The following is a 20,623-nucleotide window of genomic DNA, read 5'->3' on the forward strand; positions in this document are numbered from 1 at the left end:
GAGCAGATGGAAATTCAAGGTGAGCACACCTGCAAGGGCTGTGCCCTTGCTGAGCTGCAGAATTCCCACACTTGGTTGCTGAGGAGCTGCTTTCTTTATAAAAATTGTGTGCACTAAGGGAAATGCCAGCTCCCTGCTCAGGGTTTGTTTCCTTAGGATAAGGAAATTGGGTTGAAAAGTCTCCTGTAGATTCTGAAGTTGATTTTATCTGCTTATGTTAAAGGACATTCAGTGATAGGGCATGGGGGAATGGCTTTAAGCTGAAAGAGGGTAGATTTAGATGGGATATTAGGAAGAAATCCTTTCCTGGGAGGGTGGTGAGGCACTGGCATGGGTTTCCCAAAAGGCTGTGGGATTGTCCCAATCCCTGGAAGTGTCCAAGGCCAGGTTGGAGGGGCTTGGAGCACCCTGGGATGGTGGAAGGGGTCCCTACCCACGGCAGGGATGGAACGAGATGTTCTTCACAATCCCTTCCAACCCAAAGCATTCTGTGGTTCTGTTGCTCTATGATTTAAACAAAAAGTCTTCAAAATATCCTTCTTTCCAGTGAGAACTACCTGGTGAGGTGGTCGAGCTGTGGCCTCCCCAAGGACATTGACAGACTGCACAACCTGCGGGCCGTGTTCACCGTGAGTGCGCGGAGCCGCCCTGCGGCGGGCACCAGCTGGGTGCCACCAGCGTGGGCACCTCTGCAGGGGCAGACAGAGCTGGGGAGGGGCTCTGGGGCAGGGGATGGAGTGACAGGACAAGGGGAATGGCTCCCAGTGCCAGAGGGCGGGGTTGGATGGGATATTGGGAAGGAATTCTTCCGTGGGAGGGTGAGGTGCTGGCACGAGTACCCGGAGAAGCCGTGGCTGCCCCTGGATCCCTGGAAGTATTGAAGGCCAGCTTGGGACAGTAGGAGGTGTCCTTGCTCATTGCTGGGATGGGGAACAAGATGATTTTGAAGGTCCCTTCCAACCCAAACCACTCTACAGTTCTGTGCTGCCAAAGGCTTGCACGAGACATTTCTACTAAATGCTAAATATTCTCAATCCCTGGGAAAAACCAAAGTGAATTTTTGAATTTATTAGAAATGGTTTGACTTCCTAAGGAATTAATTTGCCCAGAACTCCAGTAAGATGCTGAAGTGCTGTTACAAAAGCTGCTCTACTATGAGAGCACTTTTTGTTAGAGGCTTTCACAGCAAAGGCAAATTCTGAGCAGCAAACCCTCTGCCGAAATGGAACTTGAAATTCAGCTATTAGAAAGCAGCCTGATGTCACTATTGTTTGTAGGACCTGGGCAGCAAGGACCTGAAGAGAGAGAAGATCAGTTTTGTGTGTCAGATCGTGCGTGTGGGCAGGATGGAGCTGCGGGACAACAACACCAGGAAGCTCACGTCGGGGCTGCGCCGGCCCTTCGGGGTGGCAGGTACCTCTGGGGGGATCTCTCCATCTCCTCTGCAATTCTTCCCTGGAAATCGGGTGGTGGAACTGCTGTGGGCTTGTATAAACTCAAAGAGTTGCTCCAAATCTCATCAGACTGCTTGCTGTATCCTCTCCCTACCGGGGTTTGTGTAGCCGAGATTCCAAAGCTCGTTTGTTATTCCGTAGACAACTCTGAAATTCCACAGTTCATAATTCCACCCCTCTTCTGAGTCATTGGGGCTTCAGTTCCCTGGGGGGTTCCCTCTTCCCACGTTGCTCAGTTGATTCAGTGCCCTTGGTTTGTCTTTGCAGTGATGGATGTTACTGACATCATTAACGGGAAGGTTGATGATGAGGACAAGCAGCACTTCATCCCCTTCCAGCCGTAAGTAGGGAGCACCTGCAAGAACAAGCAGGAGTGAAAAAATCAAGATTTTAACTTTGATTTTTTTTTTTAAAAAAGCTAATATTTTAAGCTAATTTATTACCATGGAATATTTTCTCCTGAGTAGTATTGCTAATACATCTTCCCTGATAATTTGCCATTAGCTGCAACAGTGATATCCCCAGAAACTTGAGGGCTTTTTGTGTTTAAAGCATCCATTCCCAGTTCTGCGGCCTTGTTTTCTTTTTGTTTCAAGATGTCAGGGGGAGAATGTGTAAGAGGTGGAATGCTTAGAGTAAGTTCATTGCTGGTTTAACTCTGCCTGAGATCAGTAGAGATCATGTTCTACCTATAAGTTTTTACTTCCATGAAGTGAGGAAAGGTAGAAGGGATAAGGCAAATAAATCTACATGAAGTATGGATGCTTTGTTTTCCCATTGTGGAATGTGCTAGACTGCCATCTGTTCCAAAAGGCAAAACATAATTATGGGAGCTAAATTCCTTGATTAATCCACTAATGGATATTCAGATGGGCTTTTAATAATATTTTTTTTAAAAGCTTGACATAATAAAATCTTAAATTAACTTTGTTTTGGGGAATAGGCCTAATTGAGGAAGCCCTTGTGGTTTGAAGGTGTAGGGCTGGTGAGAGGACTGGAAGATGTGCAGGTCTTGCAGGGATAGGGGCTCCTAATGACAAAATCAAAGTACAATTCCATTTTTGAAGGAAAATGGGGTTTGGGGAAGAGAAGGATACATGTTATATGGTAAACAATAAAAAAGTAATTTTTTTAGCAAGTGTGTGGATGTATACAATGAAAATGAACCTTTCAGAGGGGGTGCTAATGAAACATCCAGTTTTCTGCTCCATTAGCACCAATTCATTTTTCCTGTTACATATACACAGAGCTTTAAAAAGATGCACAGTGTGATTTTTCTTTTTCCCCTGTAATAAATGAAAACATTCTCCTGAAAAAGTCTATCCCAAAGGACATGAATAAGGTATAAGTGAATGCAGGGTGAACGCTGGTATTGTTATTTCCAATGTAGACTTGGGCTGTGTATATGAGGCACATTTTTCTCCTCATCCCATGCTTTATTTCTGTTGTACCACATGCAATTCTGTTTTCATATCTTTGTTTGTATTCATTCACTGGCCACCAGCACAATGGCTGTCAAAAGCACTTGGCAAGATTTACTTCAGTGCCACCTGATGCTGCTGTTTATTTATCGTCCCCATCCTCTCATTTGTTCACCGAGTTTGGGTTGTCTGCTCTTCTCCTCCTTTTCCCTGTGAGATTGATGGGAGCTGTTCCTTCAGGCACTCCACCTGTGGAATGACAGAGGTGACCCTGGAGTTGTTGCAGGGCCAGTCTGCTATGAATATATCTATAATTCAATATTTATATAAAAGTGAACTGCCTGTGTGGGTTTTCCCTGCATAACCGGGGACTCCCAGCTGGGAGACCTCCCCCTGCTCCCCGAGGACTGTCCCTGTCCCTGAGGGAGCAGAGCCCTCCCAGGTGTGCTGGACTCTCTGTGGTAGATCAGCGTTCTTCTGATTAATGATCTCCCTCTGTCTCTCTTGTTACCTTTCCTGTCCTTTGTCCTGCGTTGACTAATAAATACTCTTTGTCACAACTATGATACGATCTTTTGTGTTCCCTTGTCACTGTGACTTCTGGTTTTCTGTGCCCCTTTGTCTCCTGGTGTTGGTCGTCATGTGCATCCTCCAGGCTAGCGTTGGATGACGCCATTCGACACAAGCAGCTGAACATATCATCCCGTTTTTCACCCAGGGTGGCAGGGGAGAATGATTTCCTGCAGACTGTTATAAACAAAGTGATTGCTGCTAAAGAAGTCAACCACAAGGGTCAGGGTAGGTACCGCTCTCCCTTTGCGCCTTCATTTGCTTCGTGCCGTGGTGGTTTTGATTTTGGGATCAAAGAATTGTTTTTGTACGGTTTTGTTCCTTTTCCCTGCTCTTCCCCCTTCCCCATCGTTTTTCCCCTGCCCACTGTGGACTCTGCATGTTGTGGCATCGTTCAGCTCTTGGAGGTCTTTGTTTCTGCTGGAGAGGGTCCAGGGGAGGCCACCAAGATGATCAAAGGTCTGAACACCTCTGATGAGCAGAGACTGAGGGAGCTGGGCCTGGTTACTCTGGGGAGGAGGAGACAGAGGGAATCTCATTATTCCATAGAAATACATCCACAGGGTGTCAGGGGATGGAGCCAGACTCTTTTCAGTGCTTCCCCATGACATGGCAAGGAACAGTGGCCATAAACTAAAACACAAGTTCCACCTCACCATGAGGAAGAACTTCTTAACTTCTTTCCGTGGAGGGTGGCAGAGCTCTGGAACAGCTGCCCAGGGAGGACGTGGAGTTTCCCTTTGTGCAGACATTCCCAACCCACCTGAACACGTTCCTGTGTCACCTGCTGCCCTTGGCAGGACTGGGTGATCTCCAGAGGTCCCTCCCAACCCCACCTATCCCATGAGTGATCTTCTGCTGGAGGTGCTGACTCAAGGACTCGCCTCTTGTGCCCTTGAGCTCTGGATTTTTACCTCTCTGAAGGATATTCTCTTCCTTCTCTTCCTTGCCCATATTTTTCCTCTCTGCATCTGCACTTGGGATGTTTTGCTCTTCCCCAGGAGACCTGAGCTTGCAGGTGAGGAGGGAGCCAGAGCCAGGCAACCCCTCTGAAACCTTCCCTGGTGCCTTCCCTAGGCCACTGCTCTGGGTTGATTTATTTTTGTGTGTGATCTCATGATCATGATGTGTCTGTGCCCAGTTATTCCAATGCTGGCTTCAATATTTTCTGGAATTGTGGATTAATGTGGAGTTATGCTGATTAATGCAGAGTTTCCACCAAACACTCTGAATACCTGTATCACTCCATGTCTGACCAAACCCCAGGAAAACTACACACTTTTTCCTGACTTTTTGCACTAATCAGTATCAAACAAAATTTTACATAAACCTTATTTTTAGATTCTCCTTTAGCTAATGAGGAAAAGTTTTATCTGCTTCCCCTCCTTGTTTTCACCTGTGGCCAGTGTGTGTCCCACAGGAGAAAACATTTCAGTGTTTTTGATTCATTCCAGGTTCTTTCCCTAAAAAAGAGTTCTCAAGCAAACAGAAGAAGGGTTAGGAGTTGTTCCTTAGCCAGTCAGTGCAGGTACAGTTGCAGCTCAGTGAAACAGCAGCTGTCAGAACCATCCCTGGCAACAAATCAGCCCAGAAACTCTCACAGAGCTTCCATGGAAAAGACAAGCTGCCAAGTGTACACAAAATGAATGTACAGTTAATTCTCTAACAGGGTAACCCACAATTTATTTTGTGGATGAATATTTTTGGGGTGTTTTTCATTGCTTTTAATTTTAGGATTTTCTTCTGTAAATTGCTGCTGTGATTATTTTGTGCTAAAACATGATTGCCAGCCACTTCACCAAGTGGAGGCTTCTTTGGGATGGATTTCTTTTTTATTTTTATGGGCGTTTTTCCTCACTTTGGCATCTTTCTTTTTCCTGTAACAAATGTGCCTGATGTTAGTTGGCAAGCAGCAGCTTTTTAGTGGCTTCTTCTGCTACTGAGCAGAAAAATATCAGCTGTGTGAAGCTGATGCTGTAGATTTGTGTGCTCAGAGCAGTAAAAACAGGTTATGGGGTGGTGATCAATCAGTTTGGGGTGTGGATCTGCTGGTATTGCTTGGAATCTTTTCCATGCAAATCATCCTTGCTTTTTTTCCCCATGGAAGATAAATATCTCATTACAAAGAACATGAAACATAATCAGAAATAATTTTGTGTGCTGTACTCATATTTTTGTGTGAAGTGATGAGATCTGTTGAGTGTTTTAAATGTTTTGTATTTTTTTTAGTAAAGGAAGATCAGTTATCTTAACATACCTAATTATTTTAAAGTTTTTACATTTTTTCAAGTTGTAGAAAGAAATCTATAGTAAGCAGGAAAAAATCCCAGTAGTTTGATAATTGTGGGTTTTTTTATGCAACAGGTCTGTGGGTGACTTTGAAACTTCTTCCAGGAGATATCCATCAGATTAGGAAAGAGTTTCCACACTTAGTGGACAGGTCAACAGCAGTGGCTCGGAAAATGGGCTTTCCTGAGATTATCATGCCTGGTAAGGCACTTAATGAATGCTGCTTTGTTATATTTTAACTTGCTTTAAATGTCTGTATGTATGGGAGGTTTTGGAGGAAAAAAAAATTAAAGATGAGTTTAAGGTATGGTATGCATTAAAAAAAAAAAATCAAAGATGTTGTCTCATTAAAAATAAATGTAAAATACTTTAATACCAACATCAATAAATAAAGCTCCCACCCCTGTCAAGAAGACAGGAAATCCCAGTGAGAGTGGAAATTTTCCTTTTTTTCCCAGTTACAATGAATGTACACCAGGTACACACTTTGTATTATCCCCATAGCAAGGACATATGTAAAACTTCTCTCTCGTGCTGAATCCAAAGCAGATTTTTGAGGCACAGGCTTGATTTAGAGATAGCAGCTCTCTTAGGGGTTGTACCAGATCTGGAGAATGCATTTGAAAGAGAGCCACATCATTTTTTTTTAAATACATGTATTCTGTGCATATTCACTTCAGGTGTTTACAAAAAAAAATAAAATAAAAAACAAAAAACGAAAACCAAAAAAAAACCCAAAACCAAACCAAAAGCCATGAAAACCAACCCAAAACCGTGGTGCTTCTCAAAATAAAAACTGCCATGAGCAAGAGCAGAACCTGCAGTGGCCTTTGCAGGTTGATGGGCTCTGGGGATGCGTGGGATGTTTCCAGAGCTCACCCCAGGTCCAGGTCTCCCTGTGGCTGCTGACAGATGTCTGTCAGATATTTTACAGTTTCTTCTACAAGTCAGTGCCTCAACACTTTGTTTGCATATGTGCTGGCTCATAAAATTATTATAAATCTGTTTCCCCAGCTCATTGTCAAAAATTTCTGTTGAATTGGGGTGGAGCTAAGGAGCATTTTTAGTCAGAAATCTAAATACAACCCTCCCCTGCAACCCCCAGGCCAGCAAAAACATCAAACCTCTTCCTGCTGTAAGAGATTAGAGACCTCTTGTAGGCTGTTAAAATATTTTAAATTGCAAAATACCTTTGCATGGGATAAATGACTGTGTTGAAACTTCTCCTTTTGAGTGAATACTGGAAGAGGCTGTATAAAAATAAAATAAATGGAAATGCGGTGTTTGAAATGTTGTGCCATTGTTTCTGTGTGTCCTTGGTTTCCTAAATGCTTGGGTTTGCTGTGAGAATTGTGGTTTATTTTGTGCTTGGCTTTCCCTTGCAGGAGATGTTCGAAATGACATCTATGTCACCTTGGTGCAGGGAGATTTTGACAAAGGCAGTAAAACCACAGCAAAGAATGTGGAAGTCACAGTGTCTGTTTATGATGAAGATGGCAAGAGATTAGAGGTATTAAAGTATTTAATGTCTGGGGGCTTTTTGATTTTGATACATATCGTGTTAAGCCTTTTCAACAGCTGTATTTGTCAGCTTAAGGTCCCAGTTTTTATTTTCAACCAAACTTTTGTCACCATTAAATACATTTTGCCTTTTCAATGTATTCATTTTGGTACCAGTTTCGTGAGAGACATTCTCTCTTATTCTGACCTGCTTCACTGATTTATTTTTTGTTTATTTGACTGAAAGAGTGGAGTTTAAGTGACATAAATGTCACTTCTGTTTGTTTTTGCAGAGTGTTATTTTTCCTGGTGCTGGTGATGAAGCCATCTCAGAGTACAAGTCAGTGATCTATTACCAAGTAAAGCAGCCTCGTTGGTTTGAGACTGTAAAGGTATTTAAACTGTTAAAATAACTTCTCTGGGTGTTAATGGCCATTAATACAGTTCTCTGGCCATTAATACAGCTCCCAGTGGGAAACAAAAGTGGGGAAATGCAGTGCCTGTGTTCAGCAGGGCAAGGAATAGCTCAGCTAAGAAAGGCTTTGACTTTTATTGCATATTGAATTTTATTTCAGCCATTGCTCAGGATGGCTGTAGTGGGGAAACTCCAGCACCTCTTCAGGAATGGTTTGCTCTGTTTCCATGAAGCTGGCCTAGAGGAGAGCAGGATATTAATGCTAAACCACATTTTTCATAGTGTTGGGCTCATTACAGTTTGGGGAGGTGGTTGTGCTTTAAGCCTGCTTGTTTTGCTGGGGTAATAACCTTTCCACTGCCAGGTTTGGAGATTGCAAATGTGGAATCCATTCAGCCTGCCTGCGAGCAGGGGCTGTGTGCTCACAGGGCCTTGCAGCTACTCCCCACAGCAGAATTTTTCACTCCAGAGTTGCCTTATTGTCTGTAGACAGAAAAGGGCTGTTGGGGAATGGCAGAGGATGGATGTGCTGCTGGGATTGTCACTCATTGATGATGTCTGGATGGAGCTGGGGGAGGCTGAAGGTGCTGCCCTGTTTCCTTCTCCTCCCCTCCCCTTGTGCTGGACTCATCACAGTCTGGGGGGAGCTGGTTGTGCTTTAATCCCGTCGTTTTGCTGGGGTAATAACCTCAGTGCCACGTTTGGAGGTTGATGGTGGCTTTCTGGAACCCATTCAGTCTCTGCAGCAGTGGGAGCAGGGGCTGTGTGCTCACAGGGCCTTGCAGCTACTCCCCACAGCACAATTTTCACTCCAAAGGTGCCTTGTTGTGCCTGTAGACAGAAAGGGGCTGCTGAGGATGGATGTGCTGCGGGGATTGTCACTCAGTGGTCATTGAGAAGTGCTGGAAGATGCCTGGATGGGGTTGGGGGAGGCTGAGGGTGCTGCCCTGACCGTTTCCTTCTCCTCTCCCCGGTGCCAGGTTGCGATCCCCATCGAGGACGTGAACCGCAGCCACCTGAGGTTCACCTTCCGCCACAGATCCTCCCAGGACTGTGAGTAACTCAGTACCTCAGTAACTCTCCTCTCCTTGCTCCTCAGGTTCAGCTTTTCTGGTTTTCACATTCTGTGCTGCTTTAGTGTGTGGGTCTGGGATTTATACCAGGGGATGGTGAGCTCTGCACAGAGCAGGGAGACAAAACAATTCCTGCTCCAGCTGGGCACCAAGGACAAATGATCCAAACCTCAGCCCAGGAGCACAAACAGCGTGGGCTGGAGAGAGAAAATCCAGCAGGGTGGGACTGATGGGCTGGAGCTGGAATGGGACAATGAACTCCAAGGTGCCAATGGAGCAGAACTGATCCCAGGGAGAGCCCCGGGAGCGCTCGTGCATTTTGGGACCATTTTGGGTCATTTGGGTGCAGCCCTGGCTGGGCTCTGGTGCTGCCCAAGGTGGATCCATGAGGAGATCCTGGAATAAATCCCTGCTTTATTCTGTGACTCTGCCCAGCCTCTGCTCCAGGGCAGGCTGCACAAGGCATCAGTGGAAGATCACCTTTGATCCCTTCCAAAGCATTCCATGTTTCCATCATCTGAGCACATCAAAATACCTTTCATGTGGTGTGGCTTTGCAGGTGTCCAGTGCTTCAATATCTGACAACATCTTATTTTTGTTTAGGAATTCACAACAAGTGATGCTAATTCCAACCCTGTTCTATTCAGTTCCCTTTGGAAATGAACTGTTCATTTTTAGAGCCTCTGCTCTAGGACAGCCTGCACAAGGCATCATCCTTGGGAATTCCTGGAGCAGAGATGCTATTCCCACATTCCCAATCTAGAACTGATCATTGTCATTGCTTTTAGTGTGGGATTAAATTTGTGACACTTTGTCATATCTCGGCTCCTTTTTCTCATTACATCTTCCTCACTCTTACCTATCTTGATTGAGTTTTTCCTTCCCTGCCCAGTTTTTTTCCCCCAAAGGGGATAAATGAAATTTTTTTGGTTACTAATGGAGTAAAGCTTTTCATTAATAACTCAGAGGATTGTGGTATTCTGTATCTTAGAGGTAGGGACTAATAAAGATCTTCATCAAATGAGAATGTGAAAGTTTAGAGTTGGCTTAGCATCACTAATTGAAGACTTTGGGATTAAGAATATTAATGAAATGATCTAGACAATGATACTTCTTAAGGAAAACAGTGTTCTTAAAGTCAGTGTCATTATTATCAGAATTATGATTGTGTGCAACAAATTATTAGAGTCGGAAATGTTATTAGAATGACTCAAATATTTAGGTTGGCCACAACCTAAATATTTAAGAGGTCACTCCTAAATATTAACAAGAGCCCCTTTCAGAGCTTTCTCCCAGGCTCCTTGGGCTGTCCCAAGGTGATGACACTTTCCTTCTGGCTTTGGTTCTCAGCTTCCTTTGTGATCTCTCCTTCATCTGTTGCTTTTTTCTTTTAAATTTTTGCCAACAGATTTGACCAAGAACAAGCTGAATGCATTTTGTAGTTCCTGTTGGCTGCAGAATGGGTCAGCTTTCAAAAATCTGAGGCACTTCATCTGCATTTATGGATCCAGTTTTTGTTTTGCTTCTAATGTTCCCCCTCCAAATGTCTGTCCTCAGGGCTCTGTGCTCTGATGAGATCCTCAGTGCTGGTGTTTAATCTTTATTCCAGCTGCCAGACACTGCCATTCTTCTAAAAACCTGGGCTTTCTCAATGCATCACTTTTCTGTTTTGTTTTTGAAATTTGCCTTTATGAAGCTTTCCAAGAAGAACAGACAGAATATGGAAATAAGAAGCATCTGGTTATTGTTGATGTGTTCATTTTTCTTTTTTTGGTTATGTCTTGCTTTTAGAAAACTTTCCTATTTTTTTCTACACTTAATTTACATGAGAATTTTTGCTGTGGTCGCTCACTGATAGGTTGTCCATGTTTGTGAGATTTAGGTGTCCTGACTGTAGAAATAATTGTGGTGATTGATTTTTTTTTTTTTTTTTTTTTGCGTAACAGCCAAGGATAAATCTGAGAAAATATTTGCTCTGGCATTTGTGAAGCTCATGAGATATGATGGGACAACTCTGAGGGATGGAGAGCACGACCTTATAGTATACAAGGTAGAATTTTGACTTCCCAGCAGGGAAGCTCCACTAAATGGCTTCTGGGGAATTCTGTTCCAGAATTACCAGAATTACACTGGAAAATGTGTTTTTAACTCTGCTGTTAAATCAAACTAAGCAGCAAGTTCTGAGCAGTTTGCTTATATGGGAGATTGAGTGTTAAGCCTTCAATATGTTGTAATTTCAACAGGATTTGTTGAGTTTTTTTGTGGGTTGGGATAAGTGAGTTCTGTGGCCTTTTAAATAATCCCATTTTGGCTCTAATGTAGCCAGATTAGTACTAAATTGGTGTTAAAGATGCATTTGATAGCTCCAGACCTAAGGAAACCCAGTATAAAGGTTAAAATTTTCTTACTGCTGAGGTTTTGACTGGATTATTTTCTCCTGCTGTGTTTCAAACATCCCTGTAGGCAGAGGCCAAGAAGCTGGAGGATGCCTCGACCTATCTCAGCCTGCCATCCACAAAAATTGAGCTGGAGGAGAAGGGACACTCAGCAACAGGCAAGAGCATGCAGAACCTTGGGAGCTGCACCATCAGCAAAGACTCCTTCCAGATTTCCACCCTGGTCTGTTCAACAAAACTTACCCAGAATGGTGAGTCCCCAGGGCTGCTGGAGCTCCTGCTCCTCCCAGCAGTGCTGGGATCTGTGTGCTGACTTTGCTGCCTTCTCCATCCCCATTCCATGTTTGCTGGGTTAGACTGTGTTGGGTGAGTGTGTGAACCATCCAAGCTTTCCTCAGTTTTGCTCCAGAGCAGTTGATGTCTCTGAAAAAACAGAAGAATCCCAAGTTATTGTTTCCCACATAGTTGAGGCTCTTGCCCTGAGATCCACTGAAACAGGCTCTGTGGCATTTCACTTTTCTTTGAAAAATAGCACTGAGGGAGGGGATGAGTTTGCTCTCAAGAGTAGGTAATATCAGGGCTCTGCTCCCAGACATGCTGGTTTGTTATTCCAAGGTGCAATATCCATATTTCAGGGCTGAGGACCCCTCTGATGTTCTCTTCCTTTGTGTTACCTGCAGGTCACCCTCATCTTCCCACGTGGCAAGCACATTTCTCTCACTCTCAGGATTTTTCATAGAGGTGCACAGAGAGAAATAAAAGAGAAAACAGTTTCTATTTCTGCTCCTTGTTTTTCCCATGTGGAATGTGTTTGGAGAATTGTTTCCCTGGGGTGTTTGCTTGGTTGGATTCTGGTGAGGATTGTTTGAGCCTGATGGCCAATCCAACCCACCTGGGGCTGGGCTCTTAGAGAGGGGCACGAGTTGTGTTGGAGATAGAGGATCAGAGAAAGTAGAATGTAGTTTTAGTATCCTCCTTTTATATAGTATATTAAAGTATTTTAGCATAGTTACAATAAAGAAATCATTCAGCCTTATGAATTGAGTCAGACATCAGCATTTCTTCCCATTGGGTTCTCCTGCATTTACAATATTCCCACACCTTCCCAGGAGTGCCCTTGGCTTGGTGTGTTCCTTTTCAACCTCTCATTCCGTGCATTTCTCCTGTTTGTCAGCTGGCTGAGTGCATCCCAAGGCTGTGGGAAGCTGGTGGCAGCCACCAAAGCAAATATTTCCCATTTGCAGCCTGTGCCCTCCGTGCAATTCCGGGCTCGGTTGCCATGGAGCGATGGCTGGCTGCACCAGCAGCGTGGGAGGGTCATTCCACGGGGAGTGAGGCATTGCAGGGAGCTGCTGTGACTCAGGAGGGGTTTTGGGGAGCTGGTGGGGATCACCATGGCACTGCAGAGTCCCCTCTGCCCGGGGGGATGTCCCTGCTGTTGTGACTCCAGCCCCGGTGGCATCTCCCAGCTCATCCCGGCTGTTTCACATGCAGAACACATCTCATCCACTGCAGGCTGGCAGCCTGGGAGCCTGGCACAAAAACTGGGATGTGCTTGTAGGATTTCCCAGCAGAGATGGGCTCGCAGCACACTGCTCTCCCAATCCCCAGTGGGGCTGGGACTGGGAGGGCAGGATCCAACATCTGGAATTAAACTGCTTTTTTGCCAGAAAATCAGAGCTGTTTTTCCCTTCAGCCTTCCCTAGTGCTTGTCAGTAGTTAAAAGTGTTTCCCAGTGATCAATATATTGACGTGGCTTTCACAGAACTGCTATTAAAATTAAGCCTGAGCATTGTTTGGTGCTTAATTTACATATTGTTTGCTTTGAAGACCTGATCTTTATTTAATGCTGCTGTTAATTATGTTGTCTGGGAAACTTTTCCTCAGAGTTGCCAAAGTCTTTTCTCTCTCTTCAAAGTACTGTGACATTATTAAGCAAGATCACCAAGAAACAAAACCAAAAAATCATCATTAAGTTCCTCCGTCACGTATCAGTTTTCATCTAAAAGTTGACAGTGGTTTTCAGATGATGATTTCTGAGGCTGATTTTAAGTTTTGTAAAAGGGTTGGTTAATATTCTTTCTTTAACTCTTTTAAAAAACAAGTAAATAAAAATCAGTTTTCATCCTCACTTACAAAAATGTTGAACCAAAGCAAATTTTTTCTCCTTTTTGTTGCCTATAGTAGTTCTTTCTTTACCCTCCATAACTATCTTAGAACTGGCCTTAAGACTTATTTTTAGTAATTCTGAATCTGGCTTTTTCTGCATGGTGTTTGATGGTGCAGAGACTTTTTTGTGTCTGAGCTCTTTGAACACTCCCTTGACTTCGGTTCTCTATGAACTGTGAGTTTTTAATGTTCCTTTTCCATCAGTAATCGATGTCCTTAGCATGGAAAAGTCTTCAAAATAACAAACTTGGCCACTGCTGAGACTTTGAGAGAGAGTGATGGTGTGAGGTGTCTACTCAGTTTAGCACTTGACCAGTTTTTAGTGATATGAGCAGAATTTATTAAAGCAGGACATTCCCTGACCTTTTCCTGGATTTTGCAGTTAATTTTGAGGAAGACTGGTGACACAAGACAAAGAGCAGGAGGAGGAACCCTCAGTGCCTGTGGAAGTAAATGCTCCTGGTGCCTCTTCCAGGATGTCCTTTGATTCTCAGGAACAGAGCTGGAATTGCATTAATGGCTGGGAAAATGTTCAGTTATCAGTAGGCAGAGCTGGCTGTGCTGTCCCTGTGGATTTGCTGTTGGAAGCATCCAGGGCACCTCGAAAGCTTATTCCAAGAATTTCTGTTTTCTCTTCTGCCTGAAGGACTCCGATCTCTGGATAAGAGTGGCTGTTCCTTCACTGGAGTCAAGACTTGGAGGAAACAGGGGGACCAGGATTTTGGAGAACGCTTGTGAGAAATTTGACTTAGCACAATTGATAATTAAAAAACACCCAACACACACAGAGGACAAATTGAAGCGCTATGGTGGCATAAAAAGTGAAGATGTAAGCACAGAATTAAAATAAAAATCACACAGACTGGAAAATCAAATGTTAAAGTCAAGAAGGCAGAGAATTTCAAAGAACAGATGGGAATTTAGTTAGAGGGGAAATATCTAGCTGAATTCAGTGTCTGGGCTTTGGGAGAAGTTTGGGTGTTTCTGTAGGGAAGTTTTGCATAGATCCAGGTTAAGGAAAGCAGACAGGCAGGAACTTGGGGTGTTTCCTTCCACTTGTTAAATACCTTGTAAAAGAACAATCTTCAGATGCAGTCCCTAGAATAATAAATCACATTAATAAAGCCCAGTTGCTGCTGGGGACTTTGCAGTCTGTTTGTTTAATGGGAATTCACAGATCCCAGACTGGTTTGGGTTGGGAGTGACCTTAATGATCACCCAGGGACACTTCCCACTGTTGCACATTGCTGCAACCTGGCCCTGGACACTTCCAGGGATCCAGGGGCAGCCACAGCTTCTCTGGGCAACCTCATTCTGTCTTCCTCTGGATGTTTTCTAATCTCAAATGTCCCTTGACCTAGGCTTACTCCATCATTCCTGTTTCCTGTAGGCTAAAATACTGTTTTAAATCCTTTTTCTGCATTATTTTACACACAGCCCTGTGGAAAGAGTGGGATTAGCTGCCTGACTGCTGCTTTGCTGGGGTTAATTAATGCTTGCATTCCCAGCGAGTGCCCATTTTTCCATCCCCTGTAAGTTATTTTTCCCTTTCAGCTGGCCTGCACTGACATTTTGTGCTCACAAATGTATATTCATTTAGCATTTGCTCTGCCATCACGCTGCCAGTCCACGTGGGTTTGTTTTCTTGGGGCAATCCATGATGCTGTTCAGAGCTCGTCTGTGGGCTGGCTTTTGTTCACATCATTTCTTCTGTCAAGCTGATGCCTTGTTAGAAGTCAGACTGCAGCCAAATTCAGGGGTGGGAAGCTGATATAAATATATCCATGAAACACTTTGGGTAACTCATGGAGGCATCTTTGCTTGGCTTCCAGAAGCAATTTTTTTTTTTTTTTTTTAATACTGAGTTTCTAAGACTTTGGGTTCAGGCTATAGACTTCTCGTAGGATGCATTAAAAGGGAATGGAGGACTTGGATTCAACTCTTTCAAAGCTTTAATGCAGTAAAACTCCCTTGATTTCTCCTCACAAAGAGATGATGAGAAGGCTTGGTTTGAGTGCTGCTCAGAGGGGACTCTTTCCAAGGAGTACTGTAGGGCTTTCCACTAGGAGTAATTTCATTTATTACTTCAAATGAAAGGTTTTTGAGAAAAGCCTAGCAGCTGCTTTAAGTCTTTGCAGATGATTTCCAGAACAAACTCTGCAGAGTCATGCCTTGGTAAACGTTGTGTTGGTTGCTTTGAAAGCCTGAATAGCAAAGAGGTGATGAGGGGGTATTTGTTGGGAGAAAGTGCCTGTTTTGAGTGAGTTTGGGCACAATTCACACAGTATGAGTTATCTGGGGATGTGGGCCAGGGGCTAAACTGAAGGCAGTGAGGCTTTAAATTAGCCATAAAATCATTGAACTTGGAGAAGACCTTTGTGATCATTGTGTTCAGTTTGTTACTGAAGGCTTCTCCTGAGCAGGAGTTGCTGGGAGTTCTGTTTTGTGCTGAAAGCTGATTTTCCATGGGGAAGAACTTTCCCCTGGGGCTGCTTTGGCCAAGGCAGGAGCAGTGTGGGGTTTGGGGTCTGGGCTGGGGTTGGTATTCACTGGGGAGCTGCTGCTCTGCAGGTAACCCTGCTGAGAGCCCCTCCCCAGGAGTTTCCCTAGAGGAATGTCTAATCACAAATGAGAGAGCTGGCCTCCTGCATTATCCATCAGGGAATGCTGCAGGGTTTGGGGATGGGAGCACTGGCATGATCTGGGCTGGGCCTCAGGGTCCATGCCCTGGGAGCAGCCAAGCACTGAGCACTGGCAGATATTCATTGCCCCCACTCTGAGTTAGTTTGCAACTCTTTGTGCTTTATTTTCTTCCCAGTTTATGCAGTGAGAGCAGAGAAGCTGGAACCATTAATGCTGGGAGAGTCACCGCCCTGTAGATACTACTGTGTTGGTGGCTGACTAATTTCATTTTGGCTTTTTTTTTTCCCTAAATACACAACTGTTGTGTACAGCAAATCAAAAACCCAGGGACCAGGATTCCTTGGCCTAGATTTTCCTGCTGATATTTCAAAAGCTGGCTGCTTTTCTGAAAGCCTTTGAGTTCTGTCTGGGCACAAGGATTGTCCCAGCTTTCTGCAGCACCAGAGGGTACCAGAAATACACTGTTGTCCAGGGAAAAAGGCTGAAGTATGGAAATAAAACTTTGTCCTGCATATGGTGATGGAGAGTGAGGAAAGGGAAAGAGCCTGCAGGAGATAATTGTTTTTTTTTTTTTTACTCCTAGTTGATCTCTTGGGACTGCTGAAGTGGAGATCCAACACGAGCCTGTTGCACCAGAACTTGAAGCAGCTGATGAAAGTTGATGGTGGTGAAGTGGTCAAGGTAATGAGTTAAAGTCTGTAAAAATCCCAGATTTTGAGGTGCCTTTTTTTGGCTCCCCCTCAACCTCACTGCACTCATTAGCACATTATATTGCAACCAGGAACCTCAAACTTCAGGATGCTGATGCTCCTCTCCCTGCCCTCCAGGAATATTTCAGATGTTTGAGGGCTGATAAAACACACATCAAATGCACATTTCTGAAAGCTGGGTTGTTTTTTTCCTAGCACTTTGGTGAATTTTTATATACAGACACATGAAGAAAAGGTATGTTTCTTTGGAAGATTAGACCATCTTGGAAGTCTTACATGGTGATGTTAAATGTATTTTTGATCTATGGATGTGGAATGCAATCTTAGGGTGTGCTGCTGTTGTTTTCTTCTAAAAAATACTTCTGGAAACATTTAGCTGAGCCAAGTTATTTACATTTGCCAAGGCCACTGAGTGATTGCAGGGAGCTACATAAAGACAGATTTAGCTGTGCAAAAGAGAAGGCTGGGACTTTATGGAAGGTGTTGTAATAAATCAAATCTAAAAGAGTGTCAAAAGATATACTTGGGGACAGGTGACCCTGGAGAGTTCTTCCCTTACTTCAGGGGATTTTTAGTTGTTTAATAGAAGCATAATGAAGCCTCAGTTTAAAGTAACTTAAAGCAGCTGGGAATGCTGATTTTGTCCTCCTTGGAGGGTGGGGAAAGTGGGGTCCCACAGATCTGTGTTTGAGGAAGATTCTGCTTGCTGTGGTTTTGTCCTGGATCATTTGAGAGCAGAATCCTGCCCGTGGTACTGGCTCCTGCTGGGCACTGCCATGGCTCTGCCTTGGACTTCTCCCTCCTCTCCAAGTGTGACATCCCAGGGTGCGTGGCACCTTCCTGCTGGGTGGGATCAGGGATTTCCTCAGGATGCACCACAAGTGGGCTTGGAGTAAAAGCAGTTTTGGAGTGAATTCTCCAGCTGGCACATGCTCAGGACCCAGTGAGATTCCCTTCTGCTCCCAGGGATGTCAGCACAGTTGGAGTCAGGCAGAGGGCAGAAGAGGGAGTGTTTAATAGTGCTCCCACCACTGTTTTTATCCTTCTTTTAGAGGTCCAGTGCTTACATTCTCCATCTGTTGCAGCAGTGTTCTATCTCTGTGGGAGCTGCCCCATTGCAGGATCTGGTTTGTAGCTGTTCCTTTCTGTTCCTCCAGCTTTCTTTGCCCTTCATGTTTTTAACTACAATACCCAGTGCAGCCTGGATATCTTTAGAAAAAAGTATTGATGTGATAAAACACATTCCTATTTTCTGTTAAGCCATTGCCTGTTTTAAAAACTCCCAGTAAAGGGCCTGGGTCTACTGGTGATCATTTATTTGAGTGGAGATGAGCTCAGATCCCCATTCTGTGCCTGTTCCCAGAGCGTGTGGAAGCTGTAAATGTTATCTCCCTTCCCCAGAGGCTCTGGCTCCATTTGTGCAGAGTCTGTGCAGTATGAGAATGTAAACTAATAGTGTAGGAATTATTCATGCCACCTGAGAAATGTCTGCCCCTTCACACAGCAGCAGCATCTCTGCTGTGCTCTTCCTGCTGCTACACCAAGTCCTGGTGAACAGATTTCAGACTTGAACTCTGCTCATGAAAGTCAGGCTGAGGTGCCTGAATGTGAAATCAAGGCTTGATCAGCCTCCCAACCATACTTTGGCTTCCAGGGGACTCAGTGTGTGGGACCCAAGAGTGCAACTTCTCTTCAGACCAAGAGAGAATCTTCTCCTGTCGAGGCTCAAATCTGTGCTTTGCACTTCCCTCCCTGCCAGCTGGCAGCAGCCACAGAATCATTTAGAATTACAGAACCATTTAGGTTGGAAAAGACCTCTGAGATCACAGAGTTCAACCTCCAGAACATCAAGTCCAGCCTTTAATGTGCTTTATTTGCACATCTTCTTTAATGGGATGAGTAAGGCTGTGAGAAGGTGATGTTTTCCCTTTGCCCCCATGGTGAAATGATGAGCTGGCTCTTCCCCAGGGCTGGGCGAAGATCAGCTGCAAGAATTTGGGCTTTTGTGTTTTTTCATCCTCAGCAGCACGGACTGTGAGTCAGTGTTCAGTCAGTTTAAGGAGTTTGACATTCAGCTGTGCATGGGGGTTAGCTCCTGACATTTGACTGTAGGTTGAGGAGATCAGGTGGATCAGGCTTGACCAGGAGGCTCACTGAACAGCTGAACATTTTTAAAGGAGGAAGGTGGGAGGCAGGATAGTTTTCCATCCCTCTCACAGGATGGGGAATGCCTCTTGGAGCTGGAGCCCCAGGATCAATTCCCTTCTGCTTGTTGAGATAGTCTTCCTTCTGTCTCATCTACAAGGCAGAATATTTTTTTTGTTTTTTTTTTGCATTTTACTTTGCAGGCCCTGGCGCAGGTGCCCAGAGCAGCTGTGGCTGCCCCTGGATCCCTGGCAGTGCCCAAGACCAGGCTGGAGCACCTGGGACAGTGGAAGGTGTCCCAGGGGGTGGCACTGGATGGGATTTAAGGTCCCTTCCAACCCAAACCATCCTGGGATGATTTGAGACAGATGTGCTGGAACCATCCACATTTAACCCCTTCTTTCTCAACCCAAACTGAGCTGTGCTGCAGCCTGGCTGTGCCCTGGAGGAGCCCCTGTGTGTCTGTGCCAGCTGGAGGAAGGAGCTGCTCAGACACAATCCCATTGCAGCAGAAGTGATGAGTACCTCTGGCACTGCATGGATTCCTGGCTGCCTCTGGGAAGAACTCCTGGAATTAGGGACCTTTTGTCCTTGTGCTTTACTGGGAAGCCCCTGGCACTAATCTGCTTTTCCTGTGGTGTTGCACAGATGGGGTGCCCAGGCAGGGGAGTGAAGCCCTTGCTGTGTAGGTTTGGGGCAGCAGTGGGGTGCTCTGTTCCCATTCCTGCATGTGTGACCCAGCTGGGACTGTGGGGATGTCCCGAGTGCCTCCCAGGGCTCAGCTCCCACTTCCCCTTGGCATGAGACTCAGTTGCTTGTGTGGTTTGTGCTCTGAAACACCCAAATTTTCAGCAATGCATGGTGACCGTGTGGTGAAGCTGCAGTTTGGAAATTCTTGTTGTTGGAGTATTGTCACAGGTGAAAATCCTTGTCCAGGTGTGCCAAGTGTGATTTCTGACTTCATTTTTTCTGTTGGAGTGATAACCTGTGTATAGATAATCAACTTGACTAAAAATAATCTGCTGAAAAGTGTTGGATTTGTCATTTTTTAGCTAACTTAAAATGCCTTTACTTTAGTAAAAATACCTGTAGAAACCTGTGTGGAACCTCAATTTAATTTGCCTTTGAAAACATGATGAGAGCTGTGTTGTTTCTTTGTAGTTTCTTCAAGATACACTGGATGCCCTTTTTAATATCATGATGGAGAACTCGGAGAGTGAGACCTTTGACACTTTGGTGTTTGATGCTTTGGTGAGCTTGCAGTGGGGAGGGTCTGAAATGTACCTAAAAATGGGGAATTAATGATAGAATCAAGTTTATTAATGGAAAAGATCTGAGCTGAGAGTTATTATTTAATTTAAAAGCTATATTTAAATGTTCAGATCCAGAGGGAGTTGGATTATATCATGTCATCATCCCAGGAAATAAGGAAGCACTGAAATCCAGTCACTTTTAATGGATTACCAGCAGAATTTAGGACAGGAGCAGAACAGAAATTTTAATGTCAGTAATGTTTCTTCTCTGAGAAGAAAGGGGAATGCACAAAAATTAAATTTTTTTTTTTTTTTTGAGACTAACACACTAATTATGCTGGTTTTTTTCCAGGTATTTATCATTGGGCTGATTGCTGACAGAAAATTCCAGCATTTCAACCCTGTCTTGGAGACCTACATCAAGAAGCATTTCAGTGCTACCTTGGCCTACACGTAAGTCAGAAAATTTATTTTTCCTCATGTGACTCTGAGAATTTCTCCAGGTAATGTTATTTAGTTACTTGTGTATGTATCTTTTGATAGTGCTGTAATGAAGAAGGGGGATGATTTGACAATTTCAGGAGT

The 20,623-nt window shown here is 44.4% G+C and overlaps 1 protein-coding gene across 3 annotated transcripts in view; it reads left to right on the forward strand.

Moving 5' to 3' along the window:
- Positions 1 to 20,623, forward strand: part of DOCK1 (dedicator of cytokinesis 1) — a 268,980-nt gene that overhangs the window by 36,402 nt on the left and 211,955 nt on the right. For 2 of the 3 annotated variants that reach the window (XM_077784742.1, XM_077784743.1), the window contains exons 9-21: positions 548 to 629; positions 1,278 to 1,413; positions 1,722 to 1,794; positions 3,531 to 3,673; positions 5,810 to 5,935; positions 7,120 to 7,244; positions 7,528 to 7,626; positions 8,630 to 8,702; positions 10,669 to 10,772; positions 11,186 to 11,369; positions 16,514 to 16,611; positions 19,947 to 20,036; positions 20,391 to 20,491. In XM_077784742.1, the coding sequence (XP_077640868.1) occupies positions 548 to 629; positions 1,278 to 1,413; positions 1,722 to 1,794; positions 3,531 to 3,673; positions 5,810 to 5,935; positions 7,120 to 7,244; positions 7,528 to 7,626; positions 8,630 to 8,702; positions 10,669 to 10,772; positions 11,186 to 11,369; positions 16,514 to 16,611; positions 19,947 to 20,036; positions 20,391 to 20,491 (1,434 nt within the window). The remainder of the gene's footprint in view (positions 1 to 547; positions 630 to 1,277; positions 1,414 to 1,721; positions 1,795 to 3,530; positions 3,674 to 5,809; positions 5,936 to 7,119; positions 7,245 to 7,527; positions 7,627 to 8,629; positions 8,703 to 10,668; positions 10,773 to 11,185; positions 11,370 to 16,513; positions 16,612 to 19,946; positions 20,037 to 20,390; positions 20,492 to 20,623) is intronic. The other variant, XM_077784744.1, reaches the window with a different exon arrangement.

This window comes from Lonchura striata, chromosome 7, assembly GCF_046129695.1.
Source record: "Lonchura striata isolate bLonStr1 chromosome 7, bLonStr1.mat, whole genome shotgun sequence".
In the NCBI taxonomy this organism is placed as follows: domain Eukaryota; kingdom Metazoa; phylum Chordata; class Aves; order Passeriformes; family Estrildidae; genus Lonchura; species Lonchura striata.